Here is a 14644-nt window from a genome sequence, read left to right as displayed (position 1 = left end):
CCATCTGCCAAAGGATTTCAAGACTTCTTCCACAATGCAACAAACAAGCAGCACCTACAGATCTTTCTCAGAAACGAGTTCAGCGTGTTGTACCGAAACTATTCTAACACTGAATTTGTCTACTGCGTTGGGCCCACATGTGTCAATCTATCGACAGGTTTGCCTGTTACAGACTTCCAGTGTGAACAGTTAGAAGCAGACACATGCATGTTCTTCATCTACTCACAAATACGTAAAGCTGGAATAGAAACACCTGTTATCATCGACGCAGAAGATACGGACGTGCTTGTATTGGCATCGTATGTTGCTCATAGAACTGAAGGGGTGCTCGCAATGAAGTACAAAAAGCAGTTCATAGATTGTACAGCTTTCTGCCCGAAGGAAATAGCAGATATCATAGTTCCTCTTCACGTCCACAGCGGCTCAGACACAACAGCAGCATTCTTTGGACATGGGAAGAAAACCATCTTCGACATATCATCCACTTCACCTGAAGCTAGAGCGTTCCTCAGTGAAGTAGGGAAACACCTACCGGTCCCTCAGCAGGTGCTTGATCATATGACGCTGTACACCATACGGTACATATACAAGGACAAACAAAGTACCACTCTGTGTGATGCTCGGGCCAGGAAGTGGCGACAAATGAAAAGGAAATCAATACTGCGGCTTCCACCAGACAAAGAATCCCACGATTTGAAAGTCAAGAGAGTGAACTATCAAACCTACGTGTTGCTCAACTACGAAAAACCTGATGCGCCACCGTCTCCTTTATCTCATGGCTGGCATCTCGAGGAAGGCATGTGTCTTCCATTGAGGTACATTCACCCAGCACTCCCAGAAAAACTAACTCAGGCTTTGGAAAGCAGCCCAACTATGGATGATCCAGTCGAGTCTGGGTCCGAGACGGACGATTCGGACAGTGAATAACAATTTCAATCTATCCAACACAAACAAACTGTTATAACAACTATTGTCATTTTCAACCCTACCGTATATGCTACTTGTGCAATGTGTATCACTGCTTGTAAATGTAATGTCATGTCACTGTAAATATAATAAAACAAAATAGAGAAAGATAAATTCTTTCTTACTGATTGCAAATGAAAACCTTGAACATTGTGTCAAATAAAAGACGTTGCAATAGATACAATGTACAGTAGCCATAACTGCTTATCTAACGGGCGAGAGGCAGCCATCTTGGTTCGTTACCTGCTCAAAAAGTCATTCATAGTAACAGTAAGGTTATAAATGAAAACACTAGTCATGTAAAACTGTATTTAGACGCCAGCGATGAATCTATGGTATGCACAATTATGAACATATACAATACATGGTTTTTTGCAGCGGCCATCTTGGATTTTGGTCAACATTAATCATTTAATATCATTTTAAGTCACAATATCACTTGACTGATGTAAGATGCAAGATCTGGGCCCAGAAAAACCCACATATGGACACCCAATATGTATATGTAGCATTCACGTAGGCGGAAATATGCCCGATTTCGCGGTTTTGGCGGACATCTTGGATTTTGTCCTCTGGCCGAGTTAGCCCGCATTTTAAAAAAAGATACCCAAGCTTATTTTTTTATATATATTTTTATCTTTCAAAATCAACCTTCAAACCTTGATCACGGGAAAATGGTCACGAACTCTATTGGGAGCTCCCCTACTAACTATGACTATTCTCAGAGAAAAGATTACCCTATTTTATTGGCAACGGGATATGCTGGCGTGCCTGTTAACTCAACAAATGATCTGCTGGCAGTTCGACGAACATAAATCAATGTAATAATCGCGATCAAATTTGTGTTGTACCAACATATGCGATATTGAAAATCAATGAAGTGCGCAAATATGATATCGGCACAAAGCTCACTTCAGCTCAACTAAGACTAAAGAAGAGATGGTTACAACATGAAAATAAACGATTGTAACTGAAATTAGCTTGTTCTCCATGATCCAGGGCATTTGACTGCCGGAAAACGTTGGCAGTCAATGTGTTAAGACCCAAAGCATCAAAAATATACATCTTACTCTATCCTAATCTGATCTGTTCCATGACATTGATGATAGCAGAGGTGACATGTTGGTGTTTCTATGGGTAGATAGACCTGGTGATGCCCATCTCCCAAGGCAGCAAGGGCAGCAATTTTGCCAGGGTGACAGCGATAACTCGCCGACTCTTCATCGAAATACACCTCTATCTTTACCAACAACCAGCTAATGGGTTAGCATGTGGGTCTCCAGCTTACTATCCTATCGGACAGACAACATACTCATTTATTCAAGACGTACATGCCGTGTCTGCGTAATACCAATGTGACAGTTTATAATCAGGTCGAGATAAAACCCAGATGAGACAGTTCAAAGGCAAGTGTGCTTTCTCTGTGTCTTCCAGTCGGACACTATGCTTTTATATATATATATATATATATATATATATATATATATATATATATATATATATATATATACACACATATATACACATATATACACATATATACATATATATATATATATATATATATATATATATATATATATATATATATATATATATATATATATATATATATATCAGATTATTCACGCATAATATACAGCTTTATCTTCTGACTGCAGGATTCCATTGTGCAATGAGAGCATGCCATTATTGAGCTGTTGCTTCACAATTTTAGTAATGGGGTGTGGGGGTGGGGGTGGCGGGGGGGGGGGGGGGTGGGGGTGGTTGGGGGAAACTGAAGAAAAAAACCCAAAAAAAACAATGGCACACAATTTTGTTGTTATGCAAATAACAAAACAATGAAAGGACTTTATGACATATGAGGCATCAATATCATAAATTTCCATGCAGCGGAACTGATTTCTTACCGAGGGCCGTTGTATTGTCAGCACTTTGGCAAGATTTTCCTCCTCCTCCTGCCCATCTTTGAGCGTGCCAAACACATGTGCATCATATGCGTCACTGATGGATACCTCGGTCATCATTTTTGCAGTTGAATTGGTTGACAATTACCTTACACCATATGCATGGCACAGGCTGGAGGGGGCGACGAGAATGCCAAGTCGGAGCAGAGTGAGGGAGTATAGTGAGATGAATAAATGAGTAAAGCCGTGAATGAAAGGAGAGTGGGGGAGCTGGTTGATTATTGAATCAAATTATAATCGAAAAAAATCAGTAGGGAGAGGGGGTTCAGTGAGAGTGGATTGACGGAAGAAATCTGCCTGGAAAAGAGAAACAAGGTAAATGTTACATTAATGATATAATAATAGTAAAAAAAAAAAAACACTAATATTTTAGGTTTATAAGCCATTCAATAATCAAATGGAATCAGATGAGTTTCATTCCTCCTAACCAACAGACAGGTGGCCAGCATGTCAGAGGACAACATGATTACAGCAAAGCCAGATCGTCAGGTATGGGGTCGGATATCTTAGAATAAATCACTGCGAGACCCCAGAGCACACTTGCCGTGGTAGGATGAGGAGGTGGAAAGGAGGAGAGAGCAGGAGGAGAAGGCCGTTGCCCGTCGAGCTGCGGTGCAGGACACGAAACTGTGCATACAAAACAGGCAGCACGGGCTTGCCTTAGAGCCACCGGTACAGTCAAGCATTGCTTGTGCCTTCAACGAGTGAAAGGGGGAATTGCACAAAACAACATATTGCCAAAATACTGCACGATTCAAGGTATGCGAGGAAAGGTATCAGCACGTTACAAGTTATTTTTGTAAACTGCTTGTCGGTACTAATACATGTTCTTTCACTTCACCACTACTATTTCAGCAACTAGCTCCCGAAGCTTTAAACTATATTAACAGTGACTCTTGAAGAGACAATTATCTGTTTGCACCCATAAGATGCATCCCATCAGGTCCAGGAGCTCAGAGTGCTGAGGCATGCGTTTCCAAGGTAATGGTTGCCATGGCACCACCTCACAGCGCCACTGATACTGGTTATACAATGTATACCTTAACATTACATTTGCTCATCAACTCAATATAAAAAAAAGCATGCCGGACTTTAACTTCAGATCAATGACGCATCGGCTCACACTTCAAACACCAATGATGGAACCAGGTAGTGGATATGTTTTCAGTTCTGACATCAAGAGACTTCTCGTAGCATCAAAAGCAACATCGCATGTCCTCTGGAGATGTGTGCGCTCGTTCTACTCGAAATACGATACATGGTTGCGTGGTTTTACCACGGAGGGTTGCTAAATTTATCGTTGCAGAGTTATCAGAAAAAGAAAATCAGCTCATGACGCTTTTCCTGAAAAGGAAAACATCTACGTTCATCGATACAATTCCGCAAACACGTCACATGGTTTTAAATCGGACGCAACACCTTGGAAGGGCTCCAGCCTGCGGCTTTCATGTTGCACGAATTATTTTCCTCTTTGTTCTCTTCGGCAAATGAGGTAAGTTGGGCTTTGTTCATGGAATAAAACATCACAAAAATCACCTTTGATGGTTATATTGGATGTGGATCTGGGATACCCAGCTTTCAAAGAAAGGCAAATCATTCCCTTTGCCCTTAGATTGATTTAAAATATCACTAATATTGTAAACCACTACTCCTTTCCTAAAAAGGAGTGTGCCCTCATGTTTCGGACCTTTGGCTGACAACATCATGTATATATATATATATATATATATATATATATATATATATATATACATACATACATATGTGTGTGTGTGTGCATGGTTACAATACTGGGTACACAAAGTGTTACATCTGACTGGAAATCTAAAGTTTCAGGAAACTAATTATGCTGTATTATGTTGTTCTGTATATATTGAGGTATCCGAGTTTGAAGTATCAGACCTGCTACATGCTTCGTTTTCACCAAAATGAAAACGAGAGTGCACTTCACACGCTGGATTCGTGCATACAAACAAGTTTTGACGTCATCCGTACACGTGTGGTCGTCTGCCAGCGAGTGACTGGTTTGCTATCACAACAAACGGGACCCGCGTTACACATAATCAAGTTTTGAGCGATGCGGGTTTCTTTTCACTTATGCTGGGATGTGATTCGTGCATAACAGGCGGACACCTACAATAAAAACAATACGACTCGATTATCGCGAAAAAAAATTAACTTTCTGATCGATTGAATAAGCATCAAGGGCATTCTTCCTCAGGCATTTCTTAACCTACGCACATCGTTCATTTCACGAGTCCTTCGCGATTTGAAAATGAAACTGACATCATAATTATTGTGAATTTGGTGGACACCAAGCGTTATGCACGAATCACTTATTTTTCCACGCATTGCACATTTCAAGAATATTGTTGCGGATCTCCTCGTTGGCCTTTCCCCTTACCAAGGGGGTATTAGTCCCCTTGTCTTTAACTAGCCGACGGGATCCGGGGCTAAGACGTTCCTTCCGGACGGCGTTAAATATGGTTGTAGGATGAATTCCTAGTACCTAAGTACCAACGCCACCTAGGAAGCAAGGAAATAAGCCCCGCTCGAATCACGGTTATAGGTGGAAACGCCGAGCGGTAGCGAACCATGATCCGAGCCATTAACAATGACTAAACCCGATCCGAGCAGTTCTAATCGTGCCACGCTTACCCAATGTAGGAAATCACTGATCCGGTCAAATTAGGAAGAAACAAGGAATAACAGATTTATTTACAATTTGTACAGGAAGGAGAAGAAGAACACACAGTGCAGCCTTATACAGTCTTATACTTATCCCAGGACACGGGCCCGTTTCACACTCAGACACTCACACGGGGATTGCAGATGGTCAGGTTGATGGTCCAGGGATGATGGCGTCCAGGCCGTTCGCTCCGGTCCTTGACTCGCACCGCGAAGAAGATGGTCAGGACGGCAGAAGCTCCCCGCGGGTCGTTGGCGCGGATCGGACAATTACGGGGCGACAGGTAAGGCTGGCTGGGCGGTTACTTACGACCACGGTCGCGTACGTAATAGTTGAACCAGGCTTGGCGGTTATACTTGCGGTCATGGCCACATACGTGATAGATGAACCGGCGCTATATGCGCTCCCAATACAGTTCAATGGCAAAGCGCCGCTCCCGCAGAAGTCCTGTCGCCACTGCTATGTGCACGTGATCCTTATTCAATGCACTCTCCCAACAAGTCCTCATACAAAGCGCGATTCCTTGCAAGTCTTTCTAAGGGCTTTGTGCGTGCGCTTATATAGGCACGCCCTTACCACCCCCCTCACGCCATGCCCTTAGAGCCCTGATTGGCTGGTGGCTCGTACCGTCTCCCGCTGCCGCTCCCCGACCTCAACGCCGGCCCCACCCTCTCTCAGGCCTACCTCGTGTCCCTTGACTAGTGAGCATCCTAATGCGAGGTGCAATAGCCAAAATGGGGCACGGGATGGATGCTGCCCAACGAGGTAGATTTGGAGGGTGGAGGCAAAATGAACGGGACCTAAGCTTATTATTTCTTTACACAATGCAGGTATCACTAGTGGAAATGGCCTTATCCTCACACATACTATGTAACATTTCCTTCACACCTCACACATACTTCTTCTTCATATCCTTCATTTTAGTCTTTTCCCCATTGAATATCTGTGGCGCGATTCGGCCAACGTTCAGGAATCGGGTTAGTCGGGGTAACTGTTCGGGCGCGGCGACCATCCGCTCGGCAAACAACATCCTCGCCGCGGTCCCGTAACAATATATATATATATATATATATATATATATATATATATATATATATATATATATATATATATGAGCGTACGCTGCATCCTTGGACGACTGCTCAGCACCATCCCGACACATACAGCGGCCGGAGTGCAAATCCTGCCACCAACCTCCTTGAGAGAAGACCCAGTACCCTGGTACTCATTTTGCCAACCTCGGAAGGATGACAGGCTGAGTCAACCCCACCTGGCATCAATTCAACAGCTGAACAGGATTCAAAGTCAGGACCGTAGGATCCCAAGCCCACTGCCCTAAGTATTAGGCCAGCACCAGCTATAATATTGGCCACCTGACAACTGGCAATACTGATAATACTGACAACATATTGCCCACATCAGAAGACAAAACAAAAATCCCACATAAAGTGTTCAATTCATCAAAAGTCAGGCAGGGCAGATGGCTAATATAAAAGGCAATGACTGAATGATTACTTAAAAACAAACCAGTGATTAAAACGAGAACAGCACTCGGTAGACCGCATACCTCCGCCAGGCTGAACAGTGTATGTCTTGTATCCCACTGATAGGCCGGATCTGTATTCGGACCTGAACGAGAATCTAATCGGCTTGTTCTCATCACCTAACCAACTCGTCCACCAAGTTTTGTCATAAATCGTGAAGAACTTTTTGAGATATCCTGCTACATGTCGTTTTTAGCCCCGTTTTAGCCCCACTCTCAATGGTGAAGAATCACTTTACAAATTCCATTATCCAGATCTTCATTCAATCAAATAATGTAGTCCTCATCACACACCCAACATGTCCACCAAATTTGTCCGAATCCATCCACAACTTTTTGAGTAAAGTCAAAGGTATTCATTACAACTTACAATGGATAATCCGCAACATTTATAGGTGGGTCGTCACAAAAGCATGTGCGCGTGTTCACGTCATCAGTAGTTGAATCCATGTTGAGTGTCATGGACAGTGTAGGATCCAATGACTCAAATGGAATTGCTTTTTATTTGTGGATTTTAAATTGGCTTGGGGAGAAAAGTGAGCGAATCGAAAGCTACTTCCTGTCCCAATACAACGAGCAGCAAAACTGGGGAGCGGCGAGTTCATCAGTCGGAGAACCTGCCTCAAGACGTCGTGGCTTCAGGTTCGAATCCCACATTACATTGTCCACCGTCTCCGAATGTTCTTGTTCTGCTCGTCATGAAGTTCACGTAGATTTGGTGATGTGTCTGTGACTTGTGCCGTGATTTATACAAATAAGAGTCGTTACTATTCCATACAATGACAACTTAATTGCATAGTTTCACATATAATCGTACAATCGTACACTCCTCATTGTAGTTTCTCCAAACGGTGGGTCAAGCATCGAGGAGCGAGGGTTGCCCCTTTATTCCATAGATCTAGGAGGGATTTGTGTTGGGTTGGGTGGGTTTGTCTTATCTGGAAACGTATCTCGGCCAGAGCACTCGGCCCCTTTTGACTTTAACCAATGAAAATAGATGCCAAGGATGGAGATCATTAGCGGGTCCTATGTACACTGCATTCAGAAAGTATTCGGACCCCTTCACTTTTTTCACATTTTGTTATGTTGCAGCCTCATGCTGAAATCGTTTAAATTCATTTTTTCCCTCATCAATCTACACTCAATACCCCATAATGAGAAAGAGAAAACAGGATTTCAGAAAGTTTTGCAAATTTATTAAAAAGAAAAAACTGAAATATCACATTGGCATAAGTATTCATTCATACCCACAGTGGCCTCCATAATTCTTAAATGGAAGAAGTTTGGAACAACCAGGACTCTTCCTCGAGCTGGCCGCCCGGCCAAACTGAGCAATTGGGGGGAAACGGGCTTTGGTCGGAGAGGTGACCAAGAACCCGATGGTCCTCAATGAAAAACACATGAAACCCCGCTTGGAGTTTGCAAAAAAGCACCTAAAGGACTCTCAGACTGTGAGAAACAAGATTCAGTGGGCTTTCATGTGTCTTTCACTGAGGACCATCGGGTTCTTGGTCACCTCTCGTACCAAGGCCCTTCTCCCCCGATTGCTCAGTCTGGTCGGGCGGCCAGCTCGAGGAAGAGTCCTGGTTGTTCCAAACTTCTTCCATTTAAGAATTATGGAGGCCACTGTGCTCTTGGGAACCTTCAATGCAGCAGAGATTTTTTTTGTAGGCTTCCCCAGATTGTACCTCGACACAATCCTGTCTCTGAGCTCTGCAGGCAGTTCCTTCGACCTCATGGCTTGGTTTTTGCTCTGATATGCATTGTCGGCTGTGAGACCTTATTTAGACAGGTGTGTGCCTTTCAAAATCATGTCCAATCAATTCAATTTACCAAAGGTGGACTCCAATCAAGGTGTAGAAACATCTCAAAGATGATCAAGAGAAATGGGAGGCACCTGAGATAAATTTCAAGTGTCATAGCAAAGGGTATGAATACTTATGTAAATGTGATATTTCAGTTTTTTCTTTTTAATAAATTTGCAAAACTTTCTAAAATTCTGTTTTGTCTTTGTCATTATGGGGTATTGAGTGTAGATTGATGAGGGAAAAAAATGAATTTAAACGATTTCAGCATAAGGCTGCAACATAACAAAATGTGAAAAAAGTGAAGGGGTCTGAATACTTTCTGAATGCACTGTACAGCAGGAGATGGGGTTTTGTAATCATTTCTGTGTGTGTGTATGTGTATGTTTATGTGTGTGTGTGTGTGTGTGTGTGTGTGTGTGTGTGTGTGTGTGTGTGTGTGTGTGTGTGTGTGTGTGTGTGTGTGTGTGTGTGTGTGTGTGTCCGGGTCGTAACTTTTTTTTAACCATTTGAGTTTTGTCATCAAATTTTCAACAAAGCTTTATAATGAGAATATGGAGAAGGCCAATTAATAATTCGGTGAAAAGGTCAAAGGTCAGAGTCACATAAGATCGTCACTTTTCATCCGATTGACCTGAAATTTTAAGAATTTGCATATTGGGTCACAGAATTGGTTCACCAATCAAAAGGTAGAAGGTGATTTTTTTTTTTAGATATAAAGCTCAAAGGTCAACGCTGCATAAAACCATCAATTTTAATTTTTAATTTTTTTTTTTTAAACCGTTTTAATTACTTTGAGCATACCGAAGAAGACGACGTCTGAATAGAAACGGACGCGGACGGGCTTTGAATTGTCAGATGGTTTCGAGTTTGAATTTCTGGTGGAGATGGTACATTGGTGACGAGTTCAGAGTGAGATGGAATATAAGAAACTTGGAGGCAGGAGCTTCCCTTTGGCCAATCAGGTGTGGGCTTGATCAATTTCACTGGCTGTGGATACCGGTGGGGCACAGAGACGTCACCATTGGTGTGTAATTTTTGAGGAGTGTGGGGATATCCTATCCAAATGTGGGGGGGGGGGGGGGGCAGTGGCGTCATTAGGGTTGGTGTCACCCAGTGCGGTAACTCATGGTGTCACCCCCCCCGCCCCCCCTCCACATTAGTCAGGTTCACCATGTTAACAAATATAATTTCGTTCAAAATTTTGGGATTAGCAAACCTGTACATTTTTGGAATCTTCAGAGCATGGAGAATCCGAAAATCAATGTTGGCATTTGCACAGACACCTGCATGGCCGCCATTTTGGATTTTCAAAATGGCCGCCATAAAATACATATTTTGCGCTATCTCGGCTTCTGGTCAACCTAGAAACTTAATTAAATATGCTAATCCTATGTTTTCTGGGTCAAGGAATCCAATAAAGGCCTCAAAATAGTGCTCAGGATTATAGAAACGCAACAAACAAAGGTAATTGAAAACCATTGTCTTTATATTTGTGATAATACTGTATTACATAATACATGATATTGCAAGTCCTTTGAAGTTATAGGTATGGGTTTATAAAGCAAGAAAGCAGCCTTGTTAGTATCAGATTGAACTATAAGTCCTATACACAGGATCTACTAGGTCTATGCCGTTCAGGACTATATGCTTTTACAGATCTTCATCACTGTCCTGAGTGTCATTTTCGCAAAGGTGTCTACGCAAATGCCAACATTAATTTTTGGATTCCTCATGCTCTGAATATTCCAAAAATGTATAGTTTTGCTCATCTCCAAAAATTTTGAACGAAAAAACATCGTGAACCTGACTACATGATATTCGACTTCGGTTCTGGTCCACCGTTTGGTTCCGGTCGACTTCCGGTCCGGTCTGCGAGAGGACGCTGGCGTTATTTGTTCGCCGCTTCTCCGACTGAGTCATTGTATATAGTCTGCTTTTCTGGTGGTCGTGGCGGCTTTTTGGCCGTTGGGTCTGCTCTCTGCTCGGTCCCGGCTCTGCTCCCGACTTTGCCTGCCCGGCTCTTCCACTGTTGCCTCAGGCCCGCTCCCGGGGCGTCTCATGCCTCTCCTACCCTTTGCTGTCTTGTTTGCGGCTGCGGTTGCGCGTGGATGAGGGTGGTTTGCCGCTGGAACACCACGAGGCCAGGGTGAGTAAGACGCCCGGTTTTCCGCTGCGGCTTTTACTGTCTTGGTTTGCGGCTGCGGTCGTTTGCCGCTGCGGCCTTTGCTGTCTTGGTTTGTGGCTGCGGTCATTTGCCGCTGCGGCCTTTGCTGTCTTGGTTTGCGGCTACGGTCGTTTGCCGCTGCGGCCTTTGCTGTCTTGGTTTGCGGCTGCGGTCGTTTGCCGCTGCGGCCTTTGCTGTCTTGGTTTGTGGCTACGGTCGTTTGCCGCTGCGGCCTTTGCTGTCTTGGTTTGCGGCTGCGGTCGTTTGCCGCTGCGGCCTTTGCTGTCTTGGTTTGCGGCTGCGGTCGTTTGCCGCTGCGGCCTTTGCTGTCTTGGTTTGCGGCTACGGTCGTTTGCCGCTGTGGCCTTTGCTGTCTTGGTTTGCGGCTGCGGTCGTTTGCCGCTGCGGCCTTTGCTGTCTTGGTTTGCCGCTGCGGTCGTTGAGCCCGGCCTGCACGTCCTTGGCCTTCACGTCCTGCACGTCCCACACTGGCAAGGCCTGCTCGTCCTCCTCGGCCTTGGCCTCGTCCTCGTCCCCTTCGCTCCTGCCTGGCATGGCTCTAAGGTACTCCGCCGCAAGGCTTCTTCTGCTCAACACTCACTCCACCCCATCATGCATCTCTGCAATCAAATACCACGGACTCCTGCAACGACCCAGATACATTCATAGAGGCTCCGGCCGCAAGTTTGTTTACTAAACAAACAGGTCACTCCATTCCCATACTCTGGTCAGCTCAGCGCACTCCCACTCATCGACTACGTCATCACAGCAACGCACACGATCGCGCCTTCTGTCTGCAAACCCTGGCAAAATCACCCCAGTTCATCCCCACCGTACAAAGCATCATGAAGCTCACTCTGTTCAATACCCGGTCCCTCAACAACAAAAGCCACATCCTGAACGACTACATTCTGGACAATAAACTGGACTTTCTCTGTCTCACTGAAACCTGGCAACAACCTCTGGACTACTTCTCACTCAACCTCACTACACCCAATGGATATTCATACATCAATAAACCACGCTCGGAGGGCCGAGGTGGTGGAATTGCCGCAATTCACCGACAGGACATCAAGACCAGCCTCATCTCTATCTCATCTGCTCCATCATTTGAACACCTGGCTTTTAAACTCCCTGGTCACACACAGTCAGTCATGGCAGTCGTCTACCGCCCTCCCAAACCACACCCATCATTCCTGTCTGACTTCTCTTGCTTTCTGACCCAGCTCTGTTCCTTCTCCCCCTCAACGATGTTCAACCCTCCTCCTCAGTCCATGTGGAGGTGAATCCTCCACATGGACTCCACTGACTCCACAATAACCACTGACTTCACTGATTTACTCACCTGCTTTAACCTCACTCAACATGTCAACTTTCCTACCCATAACCATGGTCACATTCTCGACCTTGTCTGCTCTACTGGACTAATTTTGCACCATCTCTCTAGCTCCGACCTCACCCTCTCTGACCACTTAGCCATCACTACGACCATCAACATCCCCACCCCAGCACCAAGGCATTATCGCATTATCAACTTCCGTAAGCTAAACTTTCTTTCACCGACCTCATTCTCATCCACCCTCTCTGAAAAAATGTCCACTTCTCCCTTCGTTGACCTCCACACCCCTTCTGACCTCACTGACGACTACAACCACACTCTCTCCTTCTGCCTCGACCAGCTTGCGCCTATAAAAACCAAAACAGTTTCTTTCACCCATTATGCTCCCTGGTTTACCCCTGAACTCTGCCTGATGAAAACTCATGCTCACCAACTTGAAAGACTCCGCAATAAAACAGGTCTCACAATTCACTCCCAAGCCTACAAGGACCACCTGCAGCACTACAAAGATGCCCTCTCCCGCGCCCGCTCCGCCTACTACTCTCAAATTATCCACTCTGGCTCCGGAAACCCAAAAGCACTCTTCTCTACAATAAACAAACTCCTCAGCCCCCTGGACACCACCACCCAGTCATTCACAGCAGACAACTGCATCTCCTTCCTTTCATTCTTCCAAAGCAAAATTGACAACATCTACAACAGCTTAACCACCACTGCACCTGCTCCCCCTCAAACCACCTGCCCCCCCCCCCTTATCCTGCCAACCCCTGTCTCAATTCTCCCCAGTCTCCCCTACTGACCTATCTGAACTCGTCATAGGAATGAAAACTGCCACCTGCACTCTGGACCCCATCCCCTCCAGCTTTGTCAAGGCCTCCCTTCCTGCTCTCTCTCCACTTATCACTGCAACAATAAACTCCTCCCTGTCTACAGGCATCGTCCCACCATCCCTCAAAATTGCTGCTGTTACCCCCATTCTGAAAAAACCTGGACTCAACCCTGACACCCTAAATAACTTCAGACCCATCTCCAACCTACCCTTTCTGTCAAAAGTTTTGGAACGCGCTGTAGCTACTCAACTCAAACATCACCTCTCTGCCAATAACCTGTATGAAAGATTCCAATCCGGATTCCGCTCCAACCACAGTACTGAAACTGCTCTCCTCAAAATCACCAACGACCTTCTCCTCTCCTCTGACGCCGGCAACCTCAAAATTCTCATCCTCCTCGACCTCAGCGCCGCCTTTGACACCATCAATCACACCATCCTCCTCACCCGACTTGAAACCACCTTTAACATTACCGGCACTGCCCTCTCTTGGATCAAATCTTACCTCTCCGACAGATGCCAGTTCATCTCCATCAATAACTGCAAATCCCCCACTGCTCCCCTCCCCCAAGGTGTCCCCCAAGGTTCAGTTCTCGGCCACGTCCTCTTTATCCTGTACCTGTCCCCCCTTGGTCACTTAATCCGCCGTCATGGTCTCCAATTCCACTGCTTCGCCGATGACATCCAGCTTTTCATCTCCACCAAGTCAATCTCAACTGCCACCCACTCTATCCTGACAAACTGCATCACTGAAATAAAATCCTGGCTTCAAATCAACTTCCTCAAACTTAAATATGATAAATCTGAAATAATCATCATTGGCCCAAAAACGCTCACCAAATCCACCCATAACTTCGCCCTCAACATTGACGGTTTCCCAGTATCCACCTCCCCTCACAGCCGGAATCTTGGCATCATCTTTGATAAAACCCTCTCCTTCGACAAATACACCAAACAAATCACAAAGACAGCCTTCTTTCTCCTGAAAAACATCGCCCGTCTCCGTCCTTCCCTCTCCTCCACGGCTGCAGAAACCCTCATCCACGCCTTCATCACCTCCCGTCTGGACTACTGCAACAGCCTCCTCTATGGTTCACCCTCAATAATCATCAATAAACTCCAATACATTCAGAACTCGGCTGCCCGTCTACTCACCCATTCCAGGACCCGTGACCACATCACCCCCGTCCTTTACAAGCTTCACTGGCTCCCCATCCCCCAGAGAATCCAGTACAAAATCCTCCTGTTGACCTACAAAGCCCTCCATAACCTGGCCCCATCCTACCTGGCTGACCTCCTCTCCAGACACACTCCCACCCGCAACCTCCGCTCTGCTGGC

General features: G+C 45.2%; 1 protein-coding gene across 14 annotated transcripts in view; it reads right to left on the bottom strand.

Annotated features, from left to right (window-relative positions):
- LOC137423209 (rab GTPase-activating protein 1-like) overlaps positions 1 to 14644 on the bottom strand; it is a 48253-nt gene that overhangs the window by 32025 nt on the left and 1584 nt on the right. For 4 of the 14 annotated variants that reach the window (XM_068110105.2, XM_068110110.2, XM_078774570.1 and 1 more), the window contains exons 2-3: positions 3474 to 3628; positions 2877 to 3226 (exon numbers count right to left, since the gene is read on the bottom strand). In XM_068110105.2, coding sequence (XP_067966206.2) covers positions 2877 to 2993 — 117 coding nt within the window. In that variant the 5' untranslated portion in view covers positions 2994 to 3226; positions 3474 to 3628. Of the gene's footprint in view, positions 1 to 2876; positions 3227 to 3473; positions 3629 to 4056; positions 4202 to 14644 lie in introns of those variants that run through there. The other 10 variants (XM_068110106.2, XM_078774564.1, XM_078774566.1 and 7 more) reach the window with 4 other exon arrangements.

Source organism: Myxine glutinosa, chromosome 3 (genome assembly GCF_964187855.1).
Source record: "Myxine glutinosa chromosome 3, kmMyxGlut1.1, whole genome shotgun sequence".
In the NCBI taxonomy this organism is placed as follows: domain Eukaryota; kingdom Metazoa; phylum Chordata; class Myxini; order Myxiniformes; family Myxinidae; genus Myxine; species Myxine glutinosa.
The sequence above is the reverse complement of the archived record's forward strand: the minus strand, read 5'-3'. Positions and strand labels throughout refer to the sequence as shown.